Genomic DNA, 18,257 nt, shown 5'->3' with positions numbered 1-18,257 from the left:
TGCATGCATATATGTATGTAAATATATATATATATATATATATATATATATATATATATATATATATATATATATATTCATCCGTACATGTATGTATATATATTTGTGCATGTATGTATGTGTATATAAGGCGGCGAGCAGGCAGAAACGTTAGCACGCCGGGCGAAATGCTTAGCGGTATTGCGTCTGTCGTTGCGTTCTGAGTTCAAATTCCGCCGAGGTCGACTTTGCCTTTCATCCTTTCGGGGTCGATAAATTAAGTACCAGTTACGCACTGGGGTCGATGTAATCGACTTAATCCGTTTGTCTGTCCTTGTTTGTCCCCTCTATGTTTAGCCCCTTATGGGCAATAAAGAAACATATATATAATATATATATATATATATATATAATATATATATATATATATTATATATATATATATATATATATATATATATATATATATATATATATATATATATATATAGGCGTAGGAGTGGCTGTGTGGTAAGTAGCTTGCTAACCAACCACACGGTTGCGGGTTCAGTCCCACTGCGTGGCATCTTGGGCAAGTGTCTTCTGCTATAGCCCCGGGCCGACCAATGCCTTGTGAGTGGATTAGGTAGACGGAAACTGAAAGAAGCCTGTCGTATATATGTATATATATGTATATGTGTGTGTGTGTTTGTGTGTCTGTGTTTGTCCCCCCAGCATTGCTTGACAACCGATGCTGGTGTGTTTACGTCCCCGTCACTTAGCGGTTCGGCAAAAAGAGACCGATAGAATAAGTACTAAAAGGTGGTGCTCCAGCATGGCCGCAGTCAAATGACTGAAACAAGTAAAAGAGAGAAAAGAGAAATATATATATATATATATATATATATATATATATATTCATGCATGTGTGTATATATGTATATATGCATGTATGTGTGCGTCAGCGTACACATTTATACTCTTCGTCTCTTTTTATACGTGCGTATATATGTGTATGTGTATGCACATTAATACTGTATCTATGTATATGTGTGTGTATCTAAACATATTTTGTTTGTGTGTGTGTGCGTGTGTGCGTGTTTATGGGTGTGTATTCTGTATGTTGTATGTATGTGTGCGCGCACACACACTTATGTCTTTAAGTGTCAACATCAATACAATGCCCCTATTACTGTGTGTGTGTGTGTGTGTGTATGTGTGTGTGTGTGAGTACGTTTATGTATGTTTAAGTATGTGTGTGAATGTGAATGTATATAGATTTATACAAAGTTTGCGTATATCCCATTATTGTATCATGCCAAGGAGGGCTTGCTCGCGCGCGTGTGTATATGTGTGTGTGTGAGCGCACACACATATCTGTAAGTATTCGCAGCAATAAAATGTTTCTGCGTGTGCGTGTGTGTGAGTGTGAGTGTGTGTGTGTATGCATGTGGTGTGTGTGTGTGTGTGAGTGTGTGTGTGTATGTGTGTGAATGTGTGTAATGTCTACAGATCTATATTAAGCTTGTGTATGTCCGATCATTATATTATGCTACTGTGTGCGTGTGGTGTGTGTGTGTGTATGTGTCTTTGTGTGTGCATGAGCGTGTGAATGAGTCAGAGATAGAGAGAAAGAGAGAGAGAGGGGAAAGGGAGAGAGACAGAGAGAGGTGAGGGAGGGAAAGGGAGAGAGACAGAGAGAGGTGAGGGAGGGAAAGAGAGAGGAAAGTGATCAAGAGAGTAGGGTAAATGAGAATTATAATTTTATAAGTGCGCGTTTTTTTGCATTAAATACAAAACATTTTATTTAAACTTTTAAACTCCCCAGAAAATTACGCAAAAAAAAAAGGGGGGAACACGAAGAATCAAGAAAAGTAAGAACGAACAAATAAAATAGGAAAGTCTAAGTAAGAAAGTAAGAGAGAAAAAATTAAACTGAAAATCCAACTCGTAATGTGCGTGTGAAGTGTCAAAGATAACGTTATTGACGCCTCCCACATTTGTGCCTACTGATCCAGTACGCAACAAACTATCCAGTATATAAGAGACCAACTTGTGAAAACCTCCACTCAGGCCGCCTTCCTTGAAGGATCAATACGCGTGATAAACGCATTCACGTATAAAACTCTCACATAATCATAAACACACACCTACACAAAAACGTATACGTATCTGTATCTATATACAATCATATACATAAATATATAGATATAGATATATAGATATATATAGATAGAATATTTTCTATCCCAGAAACACAGAAACTCTTAAATAAGAAGGAATAAAATAAAAATACACAGCAGACATCATGAGTGCTGAGTTTAGCCACGGTCTTTTCGGTTGTTTCGACAACTTGGGAATATGCATCGTTACATATTTTGTTCCATGTTACACAGCAGGAAAAAATGCTGAAGCTACTGGAAAATCTTGCGTTCTTTATGGTCTTTTTTACACTTGCTTTCCTTGCATTGAAGGTGGAATGACTAGGACAGCCATTAGGGAGCAAAAAGGAATTGCCGTAAGTGTTATATTCATGCTGTTATGTATAAAGTAATTTTTTTTTTGCATGGTTTCTGTTTCAATTTTCAATACATATAATTTTTTTAAAAAATAGTTCTCAGTATTATCATAAACCTCAGATGTCATTTGTAAATTACACACACACACGCGCACACACACACATTCATGCGCATGCACACACACACACACACACACGCATTACATTACATACACAGGACATATACCGTATCTGCTCATGTATAATTCGCACTCTTTTATACTTAATTTTAATTGAAAATACCGGGGTGAGACTCATTTGCAGAGAAAGTTTCAATATGAGAGAAAAAATTGTATCAAAATTTGATGCTAAATTAGGGATGCGACTTACATACAAATAAATACGCTATATTACATAATGGATCTTCGTCGGTTTCAACAATGGTATTCAGTTGTTCTATCAAGTAAGCTACAACGGAGCGCACAGTGCATTGCTGTGTAAGTGGCTGAAATTGTCACAAACCCTGGTCTCCTTAGCATAGTTCTCAAGTAGATCCACCGTAATAGACTATGTGGCAAGGCTATGCCTTTAAATGAAGATACTATCGATCTGACGGGCTTCTACAGAGTTTCCGTCTGCCCAATTTCTTTATAAGGCTTTGATCGACCACAGTCTATTTGCCTAAGATGCTAAGTTGTGGGATCGAATCTAGGGTCTCATGATTGTCAAACGAATTACTTCAGCACTTGTCTCCCTATATACAAACGTGCACGAAGCGTATTTGTTCTAATTTCTGATTCCAACAGGAGCCGATCAGGCCTTTCAGCGTTCTGGGGTCGATTAAGTAATTCCTATTCAGATACTGATGTTAAGTCAGTACACATACACACGTACACACACACACACACACACACACACACACACACACACACACACACACACACACACACACACACACACACAAAGGAGTGTGAATGCGCGGATTTCTTTCTACTATAGGCACAAGGGCTGAAATTTTGGAGGAAAGGGCTAGTCAATAATATCGATCCCGGTACTTAACTGGTATACTTAACTGGTACTAGTTTCATCGACCCCGAAAGAATGACAGGTAAAATTGACTTCGGCGGAATTTGAACTCAGACTGACGAGAGACAGACGAAATGCCGCTAAATATTTTGTCCCGTGTGCTAACGCTTCTGTCAGCTTGCTGCCTTTTCTTCCTAAAGATAATAAACTTGTTTTTCAAATGTTCGATCATCGTCAGATCCATATTCCCCATCACTCCACCAACATTCGAATCCCTTTGAGTAACTATTAAACAATTTATTTATCAAATATGAGGCGAAAAAACAATAAAGTATGTAGAATGTGATCTAGCTATATAGAATGTGATCTAATCGTAGTAAATTGTTGGTTAACCCGCAGTATTACTGGTATCGTTTTCTTTCTAACAAGGTACTTTGTTTTTAACAAGTAAAAATTTATGAGGTAGAAGTTTAGTTGAAACAAGTTAAAATTATGTTTGAAATGTTGCAGCAGAGCTAACAGACAGTAAAAATTGTTATCAGTAAATGCGTTGCCATCGTCGCGGACACTCCTTTTGCAGACGACAGATAAAGGTCTTACAATTTTTTTCTGAACGGTCTACACATATGATTTATCTATAGTGATTAGATGTTTTCTGCTACACATTAGCTCATTCTCTCCACCAAATCGACGTTGCCTGCACAGGTGCACGGTGTACCACGCGTCGGATGTCGAAGTGATCGTAGAGCAACCTGAGATAAACTGCTTTGCTCATGAATGCAACGTACCACCTGGTGAGGGAATCGAAACAACGACCTCTCTAGGGCAAAAATCTTAGCTGCTAGGCTACGAGCTCTGATTGGCTTACTGTATGTATACGTATGTATAGATAGATAGACAGACGAAATACCTATTTCTTTACTACCCACAAGGGGCTAAACACAGAGGAGACAAACAAGGACAGACAAACGGATTAAGTCGATTATAGTATGTAACTGGTACTTAATTCATCGACCTCGGAAGGATGAAAAACAAAGTCGACCTCGGCGGAATTTGAACTCATAACGTAACGACAGACGAAATATCGCTAAGCATTTCGCCCGCAACGAATATTATTACGGTAAAGTGTTTCAGGTGCAAACAGGTACGGTAAATTTCCGAGCAGCGAAAATGTTTACGGCAAAGATACCTACCATGATAGTTACCTGCTCTCATTATAAAATAAACTTAGTAACAGGTGTACACGAACTGGTACGGATCAACCCTAGTCCAGTCCTGCCTACACTATCTCAACAATGATGGATTATTCTTTTCTACTCTAGGCACAAGGCCCCAATTTTTAGATCGACCACAGTACGTAACTGGTACTTAATTTATTGACCCCGAAAGGATGAAGGATAAAGTCGGTCTCGGCGGAATTTGAACTCAGAGCGTAAAGACAGACGAAGTACTGAGTACTTGGGTCGATCTAATCGACTGGCCCCCTCCCCGCAAAATTAGGGCCTTGCGCCTACAGTAGAAAAGAAAAGAATAAAAAAAACCCGTGTCATTTATTTATGCGAAGTATGCTATAAATAAGGCAGTGCGCTGGTAGAAACGTTAGCACGACTGGCTCCCTCCCCAAAAATTTCGGGCCTTGTGCCTAGAGTAGAAAAGAATTATGCTATAAATTAATCTATAGCGTGTGTTGTATCATAACTGGATACAATATACACGAACAATCCTAAATAAACAAATAAATTTATATTCATAGAAACTTGACTAACGATAGCTCATAATGCTCCATTTATAGACATGGAACATATAAAATACCTGGAAATTGAATAATAGGTATACGCCGCCATCTTGCATTTCTCTCCCAACCAATATTGTCATTGCCTATCTAAGGGCATAATTCCTCTCAATTATTTCAATTCACGAAGCAACTGCTCTGCACTGGACTTTAATTTGAAATTTGTGCTTGATAATCCATTCTCTTTTCATGGCATAAAGTGAGATAAATGCGATCATGAACAACATCAAATTATTAAAAAAATTTTTTACTTAAGAAGTAAACTCTCTCGTTGCCCTATTTCTGTTAAAATGCACCGTCTCTGTTTCAGTTTATTTTTGAAAGTAATAACGAATTTAGTAAAATAACTTTTTCCATTTTTATTCTGATGTTTGGAACAAATTAACGCAAAATTTTGATGGTAGGCTTTAATTTAGATCGCTTCAAAGCAGGAAATTTGTGTCATAAAATCATGGCAGTCTCAGGTGGGTCGGTATGGAAAAGGCGTCGAGCTGGCAGAAACGTTAACGTGCCGGGCGGAATGCTTAGAGGTATTTCGTCTGCCGCTACGTTCTGAGTTCAAATTTCGCCGAGGTCGACTTTGCCTTTTAATCCTTTCGGGGTCGATAAATTAAGTACCAGTTACGCACTGGGGTCGATGTAATCGACTTAATACCTATGTCTGTCCTTGTTTGTCCCTTCTATGTTTAGCCCCTTGTGGGTAATAAAGAAATAGGTATTTTGTCTGCTGCTACGTTCTGAGTTCAAATTTCGCCGAGGTCGATTTTGCCTTTCATCCTTTCGGGGTCAATTAAATAAGTACGAGTTACGCACTGGGGTCGATATAATCGACTTAATCTGTTTGTCTGTCCTTGTTTGTCCTCTCTGTGTTTAGCCCCTTTGTGGGTAGTAAAGAAATAGGTATGAAAAAGGTTTAGGAGAAAAAAAATATAGCTTCCACTGAGTGTCGAAATTGTTATTTTTCTTAAGGGAGATGAAAATGCGAAGAGGGCTGTTCTTGTTCCTGTGGTCGGTATTTTATTGTTAATCCTAGCTCAGATTTGATCAGGCAGAAATACGATGAAAAACTTGACACGTTATTCTAATGTGTTCCTCCCTTTTTATTACATGATGGTGTATGATATTAATTCTACGTCAAATCGACCTGATCTATAGACAGAGGCATTCCAACCATAACCATCTCGTCTTTTTGTCTGTCTAAATTGTCTTGTCAATTTATTTTCAAAGATTGTAGGGTGTAATTTTAGAGAAAATTCACTGCTGTTGCGTGCATGTCTGATAGCTGCAGAGAAGTAAAATCGTTGGCTCAAATAGATGCTGTTATTCTTTGATCCTGCTGAGTGAGAAGATGAAATCAATAATTCCCCAAAAGTGATCACTCTGTCACATGAAGGATTTGACTTGGACAACATTATCCAATGTTTCCCAAGTTTGTTGTGTGTGATTTGAGGAAGATACAACTACTGTTTTTAACAGATCAAGTGGCTACGTTGAAATGGTAAAAGGAGTGGTGGTAGCAGTCATTGTATTATAGTTACGTGAACCAGACGCACTATCACAATTTCCTCTAATTATTTATTTAACCTTGTATTTTTGCTTAATTAAATGTTCGTATTAACTTTTCAGCACAAAACACAGTTTGTTATCACTGACATTATCGCGCGCGCGCGCGCGCGTGTGTGGATATGTGTGTGTGTCCGTGTGTAGGTGTGTGAATATGTGTGTCTGTGTGTGCCTGTGTTTTACATGCATATATGTATGTGTATATCTGCATATACATTTATAAATATATATAGACACACATACACATATATACATACATACAGGGTGGAGTGAATAAACTGTCGTCTAAATTACACAACAATGAAAATAACACTGGCATCTCATTTTAACGGCTAGATTTACCAAAATTACATAAAATTATCTTGAAATACTAAAGGGTAAATTTATTAAAAAAATAGCCATTGGCTTCAACCACGGGCTCCAGATGACTTCGGAATCTCCTGTCACTCTTTTAGACGGTTTCCTTGTTTAAGCTGGTGAATGCTACCATAATCCTTGCCTTCACTTCATCTTTGGTGTTACAAGGATTTTATTTTTGGTCTCTCGCACAAGAGCACCCCACACATAATAATCAAAGGAGTTGCAGTGTGGGGAGTTAGGTGGCCAGATGTTAGGGGTGGTGTGGTCGCAGAAATTGTCGGAAAGCCATGACTGGGTTCTCCTGCTTGTGTGGCATGGTGCAGAGTCCTGTTGCCAAATATAGAGTCTTCCAGCTGCCACCCTCTTCACCCAGGGCAGCACTACCTCATCCAGGTACTTGGTGTAGGCCTCCGTGTTAAGTCTGAGGCCGTGTGGGGAGATGAATGGAGGCATAACGTCGTCATCACTAGTGATCACTCCAAACACCATGAGGTTGACTGCATGTTTGATTTTTATCACTCTCAGTGTATGTCCTCAAATTGACACCCAATCCCTCTGAAATATTCGTATTCGAGCCTCCAGCACGAATACCGAGTGGTACGGCATGTCGTTTCCAAATTTCTGGCAGAGTGAATCATGTCATTGTGCTGTTTTTCTCTCAGACGGTGCCCAACTGAGCCTACTATACTGAGTAGTCGACAAAATCAAAAGCAAACAATGCGCATGCGTGAAATTAAAAATATAAAATGGTGGTAATTGTCCATCTCACTCTGTATGTGTGTGTGTGTATATATATATATACATACATACATATGGATATATGTAAATGCATGTATGTATATATATATATATATATATATATATATATTATATATATATATATATATTTATATGCATAGCTTGTAGAATGAACACACAAACTTTGTAGTAGAATGCTTTTATATTTTATGGAGGCATTCAAAGTCACATACTTACGACTTTGATTAGAATTTCAGATATGTATGTATGTATGTATGTATGTATGTATGTATGTACGTATGTATGTATGCATGCATGCATGCATGCATGCATGCATGTATGTATATACATATATACGAGTGAGTGGAATCAAGCTGTTTTGATCCATATGTATAGATACACACATATTTTCCTGTACATGTGTATATATATATATATATATATATATATATATATATATATATATATTATATATATATATATATGTATATGTATATGTTTGAGTGTTTACACGCATACAAGTATGTGTGCGTGCGTGTGTGCGTGTGTGTGTGCAGTGATGTGTGCGCATGCGCACGCGCGTGCAGGTGTGTGTAGATGTGATAGGCTTTGCAAACAAAGTGACTACTATATTTTGGAAAACATTTCAAGCCTCAAGTTCCGACTATTCCGAGTTTATTTTTCTCCACTTGTTTGCACACAATGTTATTTTGTTATTCACTCATAGGATTAGCGGTGTTGTTTAGACCTTGGCCAATTTTTATAAAGCACGCCTATGATTACTACCAATCTAGTAATATGGGTACCAGGGGCTATTGCTTCCAGTGTATCCTTTATTTCTGTTATGAAGGAGATTTCTCTACGACATCTAGCTGGTCGAGCGTAGCAGCACTCTCGTTGGCTCGTAGAAGAAGGTTGACATGCTGTATTTGAATAAGCCGAGTATAAAGAGATAGAATTATCCTTAGCCCGGAAATCATGTCCTAATATTTGCAACCCCCCTGACAACATATGATAGTTGTAACGCTGGTGAGAGGCGATGATGGAAGTTCTTGTGATAATAATGGTGAATGTCGTTCTATATGACGGCGATGGTGGTAGTGATAGTGATGATAGTGATGGTCTGATGGTGTTGGTGTATTATTGGTGGTAGTGATGATGTTGTTGGTAGAAATGGTAGGGAAGATGATGGTGATGATAGTAGTGGTGGTGATGGCGGCGGTGACGATAGTGTGCATGTTTGAGTAGGTTAGTTAGAAACTGGGAAAATATCCAACCTCTTTACAAACCCGATGTCCAGTTTAAACATTTCAAGGTCCCTATAAGTCTACAGAAAAAAAAGACAAACAAAACATGGGTGGAGGAGGGACGGTTGTCTGGTAATAATACTTGTAACTGTGTGAACCCTGCTAAAACATCTTGGTGGTAGTGTGACATTAAAGCGGGTGGCAGCTATCACCCAAGAACCTGAATATTTAACCTGACAGATTTCCGTACACCCAGTTACACATATCATGACATTTGGGTGAACTTTAAGTTTAAGTGACAAGAAAAGCAAAACACTTTTAGCCAACGTGTCAAACCGTGAAGTCAAAGAAGGAAGAAAATTCGGAACTATAAAGCAACGGTTGGTTTTTATATTTATGCTTGAGCATATTGCGTGTGCGTAGGTGCTTGTGTGTGTGCGCGTATGCGCGCGTGTTTGTATGTGTGTGTGTGTGTGTGTGTGTGTACAGCATTTGTGGCCTGCTCAAGCCGTAACCGTTGAGATTAATTAATTCCCAAACTGCATTTATTTGAATGTTTAATAAAAGAATGATAAAGTAGCCCATAAACAACTTTAAATTCTACAAACAATGTGATGTATAAGCAAGTGTGGTTATGTGAATAGTATCTTCTTTTGAAAGGGTTCGCGGTCATATCATATAAATAGTCAAGATATAGTTTTTCTACATGAACCATTGGTAGACAATGCCCTTAGTTAACCAATGTGAGTCAACAGGGCATGAGTCAAGTTTTGTACCATTACATTGTACACTAAACTAGTGTCCTAGATCTTTTTCAGATTACATATGTTGGATTTTTTGCAATGTTTTAAGCAAAGTTTGGGACAGTTGAACCGTGTTTTTTTGTTTTTTTTTTAATGGGTAGTTTTCGTGTTGTGAGGGAAATGTGTTTGTACGTAAACTCTGGGCTTGCAACTACTTGACTTGTAGAAAGCATCATACCACTTCATATATCTAAATGTATTGTCCTGTGGAGTTCTAGGTGAAGTATGTGTATGTTAACTTGATCTGAAAGCCACTTCTAGATAGAACTGAAACATTTTCTGAAGTTTTTCGTTAGCAGATGGCTGTGAGAACTCAAGGCTATGTCATGCTTCAAACTAAGTTTGAGTGCAAACGAATGTACTGTAAGGATTCGTTTGTCTTAAGGATTCGTTGGGTAGAATAAAGAATAGAGTTCTAGGTGGATGGTTGCCCAGAATATTAGCATGAATAAGCCTGGTGTCCTAGGCGATGAGTAATTCAAGATAATTTAACAACAATTGTATTATTTCTGAATCTTTGTTGTTCAGAATCAACAACCGTCATATTGATATAATTCTCTACCGACGCATTTGAAATAAATTCCAAGGTGGCGGAGCACGTATTGGCCAATGAGGTCACTGAATGCACTGAATTATATATCCCCACACTGTGATAGAAGTGGGTGATAGAACTTTTATGTATCCAGATAGATTCGTCATAGCAGGCCAATGTTTTTAGTAAATAGGATATGTATGTCTACAACGGAAATAGTTGTAATTGTTCTGAGTAATTAAATGCTTTGGTGATTAGCGGTTTCGCGATAGTGGTTTAGTAGTTTTCGATGTTGGGCTCGAAAAATATAATGATATCCTTATTAGGCATAGACTTAAACCATTTTATGCCTTCAAGTGAATTCTTCTACAGGTGCAGAGGTGATAATAGACGTACAAACCCTATGAAATCGAAAAGAAATTTTTGCAGACAGAAATATGCTCACGCCCAAGCATAAGCATTTTATAATTTTAATGGTTTAATATTCTTCCCATAAGCACTCATTACATAAGATTTAAGATTTATAGCTCTTCTCAAATTAATGGTTTATTCTTTCCTATCGAATGATGATAATAATGATAATGATGACGGTAGCAATATTAATTAGAACTAACTAATCCAATGCGCATCATCACTCACTACATTCTGCTCAAAGTACTCAAGGTGACTCGAGGGCCGTGAGGGTCGTGTCCGTACGTTACTCTCGGTCCATGACTCACCTTGTAACTACTACTCATTGTAAGATTACAAAATATCTTTGCATGATTACAAAATATGTATATATGTATGTATATATACATACATTATGTATGTATGTATGTATGTATATATTTATGTAGGTAGGTGGGTAGATTACAAATATATATGTGCGTGTGTATATATGTATGTGTATGTGTATGTCTATATGTAAATATCTGTGTAAAAGTATATATATGTACGCATACATGTAGTCACATGTATGAGTATGCATATGTATGTGAGTAAGCGTATGTATGTATGTATGTATGTATGCATGTAGGTATGTATGAATTACCCGGTGTATGCATGCGCGTGTAAGCATCTCTACCGGTTTAACATGTTGCATCAACTTGGGGCCAACATGTAGCTTAGCCATTCAATAGAAATAAATAATATGATTATCGATGAATGATGCACTAATGGTGATATGGAAGTCCACAATAACCGAAACTATCAATAACAGCAGCAACAACAACAATAATACTAAAGATGATAATAAAAGCTATCAATAACAATGATAATAATAATAATAATAATGAGCGTGTTGTATACAGTGCTCAGGTGCAGTACAGCTCATCGGGAATATAGTTATTGATAGCCATAATCAAATATTGATATTCATGAACTTGTACATCAACTTGTTTTGGTTTTTTCTTGTATCATAATTTAAAGACTCGCTACTCCCAGATGGCTTGAGGCCTTATCTGTTGGTTGAAGGTGTAACTTGTGTTTATCTTATGTAGTTAGATCTCTTTATAGACATATGTAGGTTGCATGTGTGCGCTTGCTCACTCCTTTACTCTCACAAACTTTCTAGCAATGATTAAATTGCATTTATTTTTGTTTGTTTTTGATTTTAAAAGATGAGGAGAAATGGTAGTTGGGATAATAATAACTTCTATTAATAACTTGTGGTCTAAGTGTATTGAAATGAAATTAATCGTTGCTTTAAGTTACTGCAATGACTCGAACCTGGACTGCAGAATAACAACAACAAAAAATCATTCAGGGAAGATTAATAATCTCCTTTAACGAAGTCGCTCAATTTTTCTTGAAATTGGAACCAAATTCTTCCTCAAATGACTTTACACTGTCTTATGAATGGAAAAGATGGCACGAATAGTGTCAGCTTTAACGGTTTCGTGTGAATACGAAAAATACCGGGTGTTCGTGAATTCCAATGTTCATAAGGATGTTTTATCGCGATTGACATAGGAATGAATTATTCTTTCTAATTTTGGTATAAGACCAGCAATTTTGAGAGAAGGGGGCAAGTCGATTACATTATCCCTAGTGCTCAATTGTTATTTATAATATCGATCTTCGACAACTGAGAGGCAAAGTCGATCTTTCCGAAATTTTAACTCAGAGCGTAAAGAACCGAAAGAAATGCCGCTGAGCATTTTATCCAAAGCAGGAACAATTCTGCCAGGTCGTCGCCTTCTTCGAACTTAATAATGGTTTCAAATGTTGGCACAGTAACAAAAGATTTTGAGGGTAGCGCGAAGTCGATTACATCGACTTCAGTACTTGACTGGTACTTATTTTATCGACCCCGAAAGAAGGATGAAAGCATAGTCGGCCTCGGCGTATTTTAAGCTCAGAACGTAAAGACAGACGAAATACCGCTAAATATATTCTCCTGTCAGCTCGCCGCCTTTCCTGTGACTTAATTATAACAATAATCTCTTTTGCCTAACAAATTCAGGGGACTTTACGCCACACTCAATTAGAAGCTAAATATCGTATTATAAAAAGGATGTCATTATCGATAAGGTAGTTGTCGAAGAAAATTAAAAACACCGTAGTTACAACTGGAGCACACTTGACCCGAAGCCTGCTAATTAAAACGAGGAAACAACTTTTCCATAGGGATACTGTTTAGTTGGTGGAAACTAACGTGATCTATGCCATAAAAAATAATGAAAATGGTTAAAACGGTAAAATAAATTTTATTTGGGTAGGATAAAAAGTTTAAAGCAATTCTGTAGGGGCATGCGCACAGTTGTTGCCCTATTATATAGACCTCTTCTACTTTTTTGCTAACGTGCCTCTTGTATAATTAATCTTATCTTATAATGTGGCTTTGTATCAATATAATGTAATGTTGTACGGTATCGCTGAAGACCTGTGTGCTGTTTATAGTTGTATAAAGATGGTGGATGGAATTATATCCAAATAGACACATTCGTTTATTCGCACATTCCATAAATCTTTGAGTTCCACTTTTCCATCAAGTCTATAGAATATACCACAGTTTCTTTTCCTATTATGGCGTACATAATCTGCTCAATCTCTATCTAATGATAATACTACTTTCCCATCAAAATACACTTAGAATATACAATAATTACTAACTCACTCACTCACTTGCTCGCTCACTCATTCAGTCACCCACTCACTCATTCACTCATTCACTCACTCACTCACTCACTCACTCAATCATTCACTCACTCACTCACTCACTCACTCACTCACTCACTCACTCACTCACTCACTCACTCACTCACTTATTCACTCACTCACTCACTCACTCACTCACTCAATCATTCACTCACTCACTCACTCAATCATTCACTCACTCACTCACTCAATCATTCACTCACTCACTCACTCACTCACCCACTCACTCACTACCCATTCACACATTCATTCACTCACTCACTCACTCACTCACTTGCTCGCTCGTTCACTCACTCATTCTCTCACACACTCATTCACTCACTCACTCACTCACTTGCTCGCTCACTCACTCACTCACTCACTCACTCACTCACTCACTCATTCTCTCACTCACTCATTTACTCACTCACTCACTTGCTCGCTCACTCACTCATTTACTCACTCATTCACTCACCCACTCACACATTCATTCACTCACTCGCTCTTTCACTCACTCATTCTCTCACTCACTCATTCACTCACTCACTCACTCACTCATTCTCTCACTCATTTATTCTCTCACTCACTCATTCACTCACTCACTCACTCACTCATTTATTCTCTCACTCACTCATTCACTCACTCACTCACCCACTCACTCACTCACTCACTCATTATTCGCATTAGTGCGTTCACACACAGACTGGGATGCTTATACATACAGTGTCATAATCAACAACAGGATTAAATATTTTACGCTTAAAGCCACGATTTAGGCGTTGCAGATATCTACAGGAAATAGGGATAGACGTAGCATAGATATCGCTAGGTTTGATAATGTAGAAGTTTGCAGAGAGGTGTTGCCGTGGTGGTCGTTATTAATAAAGATCAGGTCAATTGTAGAGTAGACAGCCCTATTATCAAAGGTGTCCCGGTTGTGGCCATGTCATCTTTTATTTAGGCACAGCATATCTAGGCTGGCTGCTAGTTTAATATGTTATAAATCTATGCTTTTCTAAAATTAGTTATTTTCGTCAGTATAGATGTACTCTTCAGTTTCTTATGTACCTGCAATTCGCCCCTGGTACTAAAACGTTCCCACGGTAGTTGTTTTGAAGAAGGCAAGTGTGTTGCTAATTTGTAGAACTATGGTAAGAAAGAAAGACATAATAAAGAAACCTAGATATAACATGTTATTTAGCCTTTTGTCAACAGTGGTTGAACAGGTTTCTGATTGCAGTATATAAGCCCCGAAGGTCGTGTTTGTAGTTTAACCAGGACTACAAACCCATTGTGCCAATTTCTATGGTGGTAGGATAGTGCACTTGAGGTAAATTTGCTTGCAATTTCCAGTTGACTGATTGACCATGAGCTGGTTCCCTCTTTTGCTCGTCGTACAGTTTATTGTTGCAGTAAGTCATTATTATTAGATCCCTAATGACTTAAAAAGCAAACACTCATTTACAACAGTCCAGATTACACCTACGACAGTATCGTAGGAACACTATCCCGTACACCCAGTTCAGGCAAACATGCTACTGGCATGTTTACGCTTAACATAAACACCAGAGAAAGTCATTGCAACACATCGTCCGTCGAAGTTTTGAATTACACGAAGAATCCATGCCCCAGACTCCCAAACAGTTTCTTATTTCTTTACTGCCCACAAGGGGCTACACACAGAGGGGACAAACAAAGACAGATAAACGGATTAAGACGATTATATCGACCCCAGTGCGTAACTGGTACTTATTTAATCGACCCCGAAAGGATAAAAGGCAAAGTCGACCTCGGCGGAATTTGAACTCAGAACGTAAAGACAGACGAAATACCGCTAAGCATTTCACCCGGCATGCTAACGCTTTTTAAAATTTCTTTATTGCCCACAAGGGGCTAAACATAGAGGGGACAAACAAGGACAGACAAACGGATTAAGTCGATTACATCGACCCCAGTGCGTAACTGGTACTTAATTTATCGACCCCGAAAGGAAGAAAGGCTAAGTCGACCTCGGCGGAATTTGAACTCAGAACGTAACAGCAGACGAAATACCAATTTCTTTATTGCCCACCGGGGGCCAAACATAGAAATGGGCAGAACAACTGATGGGATTAGTAAAGCGATATCATTTTACATATAATGTGACTTTAAAAATTAACTACCAGTTGTGTACTGGAGCCGATCTAATCGACTGGCCCTCTCCCTCCAAAAACATTTCGGATCTTGTGCCTACAGTAGGAAAGAATGATGAACATGCGGCGATGCGTGTGCGTATGTTTACAACCGATTCAGTACTTGACTGTTACTTTTTTTTTCTTACCCTGGTAGACAAATTCAACCTCAATGGTTTTTGAACTCAGAATTTAAAAGATCGTAACACTAAATACTGCAAAGTATTTAATCGCTGACTTTATCGATTTTACCAATAAGTCTCCATAACATTAATTTCTGTCATGTTAAATTCTGTTTGGGCCATGTACCCATTTATGCGTAAAATGCTTGGGAACTAGAACAGAAAAATACGTCTATTAAATAGAATTGATTTTCTTACAAATAAAAGACAGGTACCATACTGTATGTCTGGACAGGCATCATCGGAATAAAAAAGACAAAAACGCTTGTCAGGTTAGGATATATAGGTTAGCCTGTTCAGAGCTAAGGTGGGGCTCAATAACAGCATTATATTCAATATTTTGTGTGTGTGTGTGTGTGTGTGTGTGTACGTGCGTACGTGTGTGTGTATATGCTTATTTGTGCATATGTACGTATATGTAGATATATACACGTATATTTACGGATGTATATATATATATATATATGTCTGTGTATGTGTGAGTATTTGTTCTGAATTTGTGTGAATGTGTATAGAATAATATACTACTTGAATAAAGTTAAAATATGGTTTGGTTTTCACGTTTTTTATTATGGTATTTTAACACCAAAAAAATATTTTGTAATGATCATAAAGTTTAATTAGCGCTTTCATACATTCACAGTAATCATCAGATTTCAAAATGTTTTTAACTGATAGCTGAGTTCTTAACATCTGTAGTACCTCTTAGAGTGGAGGCGCAATGGCCCAGTGGTTAGGGCAGCGGACTCGCGGTCATAGGATCGCGGTTTCGATTCCCAGACCGGGCGTTGTGAGTGTTTATTGAGCGAAAACACCTAAAGCTCCACGAGGCTCCAGCAGGGGATGGTGGTGATCCCTGCTGTACTCTTTCACCATAACTTTCTCTCACTCTTACTTCCTGTTTCTGCTGTACCTTGTATTTCAAAGGGCCGACCTTGTCACTCTCTGTGTCACGCTGAATATCCCCGAGATCTACGTTAAGGGTAACACGTGTCTGTGGAGCGCTCAGCCACTTACACGTTAATTTCACGAGCAGGCTGTTCCGTTGATTCGGATCAACCGGAACCCTCGTCGTCGTAACCGACGGAGTGCTTCCCAGTACCTCTTAGAACGCTCCAACAAGCTGAATGTTTGGAATACGGTTTTGACCAATTCCACATGCAGCTAAAACGTCATGGTTTGTAATTTGTTTATATTCATATGTTAAAGATATTATAAAATCCACATCATTAACTGGTTGTTATATTATCGTTATTTCCGTTCAGAAGAGGTTTGAACATTTTAATAAAACCGTATTTCAAAAATGTAGCTTGTTGGAGAGTTCCAAGAGGTACTACAGTTGTCAAGAACTCAAATGTCAGTTAAATACATTTTGAAATTTGATGATTACTACGAACGTATGAAAGTGCTAACTGAACTTCATGAATATTACAAAATATTTTTCTAATGTTAAAATAGCCATAAGAAAGAACGTGAAAACCAGACCATGTTTTAACTTTATTCAACTGATATATATGTATATATACACATAGGTATATTTACATATGTGCCATGTTGCGGTCAGGTGATAGTTTACTCTTAATCGCAGGATGATTCTCGCAAGAATGCTTGACATTGCCAAGAAACAACTCATGAACAGAAGACAGAAGGGACAAAGCTTGCGTTGACTTCGAGAATTGGTTTCGATTAGGGCTGTGCTGTTTTCTTGTACGCTTTCTTTTACTTGCTTCAGTCATTAGACTGCGGCCATGTTGGGGCACTGCCTTGAAGAATTTCAGTCGAACGAATCGACTCCTGTACTTATTTGTCTTAAAGTCTGTTACTTATTTTTATCGGTCTCTTTTGCCGAACCGCTAAGTTACGGGGACGCTAACACACGAAGACGCGTGGTGGTTTCGATCCCTGTCAGGGCGATGCATAGTGTTCTTGAGCGAAATACTTCACTTCATGTTGCCCCAGTTGTAGAAATGAATACCTCTAGTGGAGGCGCGACGTTTAGTGGTTAAGGTGTTGGATTCACGACTTTAAGATTGTGGTTTCGACCGGGCGATCCGTTGTATTCCTCAGCAAAACATTTCATTGCTCCAGTCCGCTCAGCTGTAGAAAGGAATTTAGTCAGGAGAGGGATGGGCTCCGCCAGGATTTCTCACCCTAAATATGCTGCATGACTGCAACATTCCAACGCTTTTCAAGGGGTCAAGTGACTTGCAAGTTGTCAATTGTCAAACACACCAATATCGTTTGTCATGCAGTGACTGAAGAGGAAAA

At 38.2% G+C, this 18,257-nt stretch overlaps 1 protein-coding gene across 1 annotated transcript in view; it reads left to right on the top strand.

The window, feature by feature from the left end:
* The first annotated feature begins 1,866 nt into the window (after positions 1 to 1,866).
* The window catches only part of LOC115215622 (cell number regulator 7), a 31,539-nt gene continuing 15,148 nt past the window's right edge, over positions 1,867 to 18,257 (top strand). The window contains exon 1 of the mRNA XM_029784856.2: positions 1,867 to 2,476. Coding sequence (XP_029640716.1) covers positions 2,267 to 2,476 — 210 coding nt within the window. The 5' untranslated portion in view covers positions 1,867 to 2,266. The remainder of the gene's footprint in view (positions 2,477 to 18,257) is intronic.

The sequence above is a fragment of the Octopus sinensis genome, linkage group LG9 (assembly GCF_006345805.1).
Source record: "Octopus sinensis linkage group LG9, ASM634580v1, whole genome shotgun sequence".
Lineage (NCBI taxonomy): Eukaryota > Metazoa > Mollusca > Cephalopoda > Octopoda > Octopodidae > Octopus > Octopus sinensis.
Note: the sequence above shows the minus strand (reverse complement) of the source record. Positions and strands in the feature narration are given on the sequence as shown.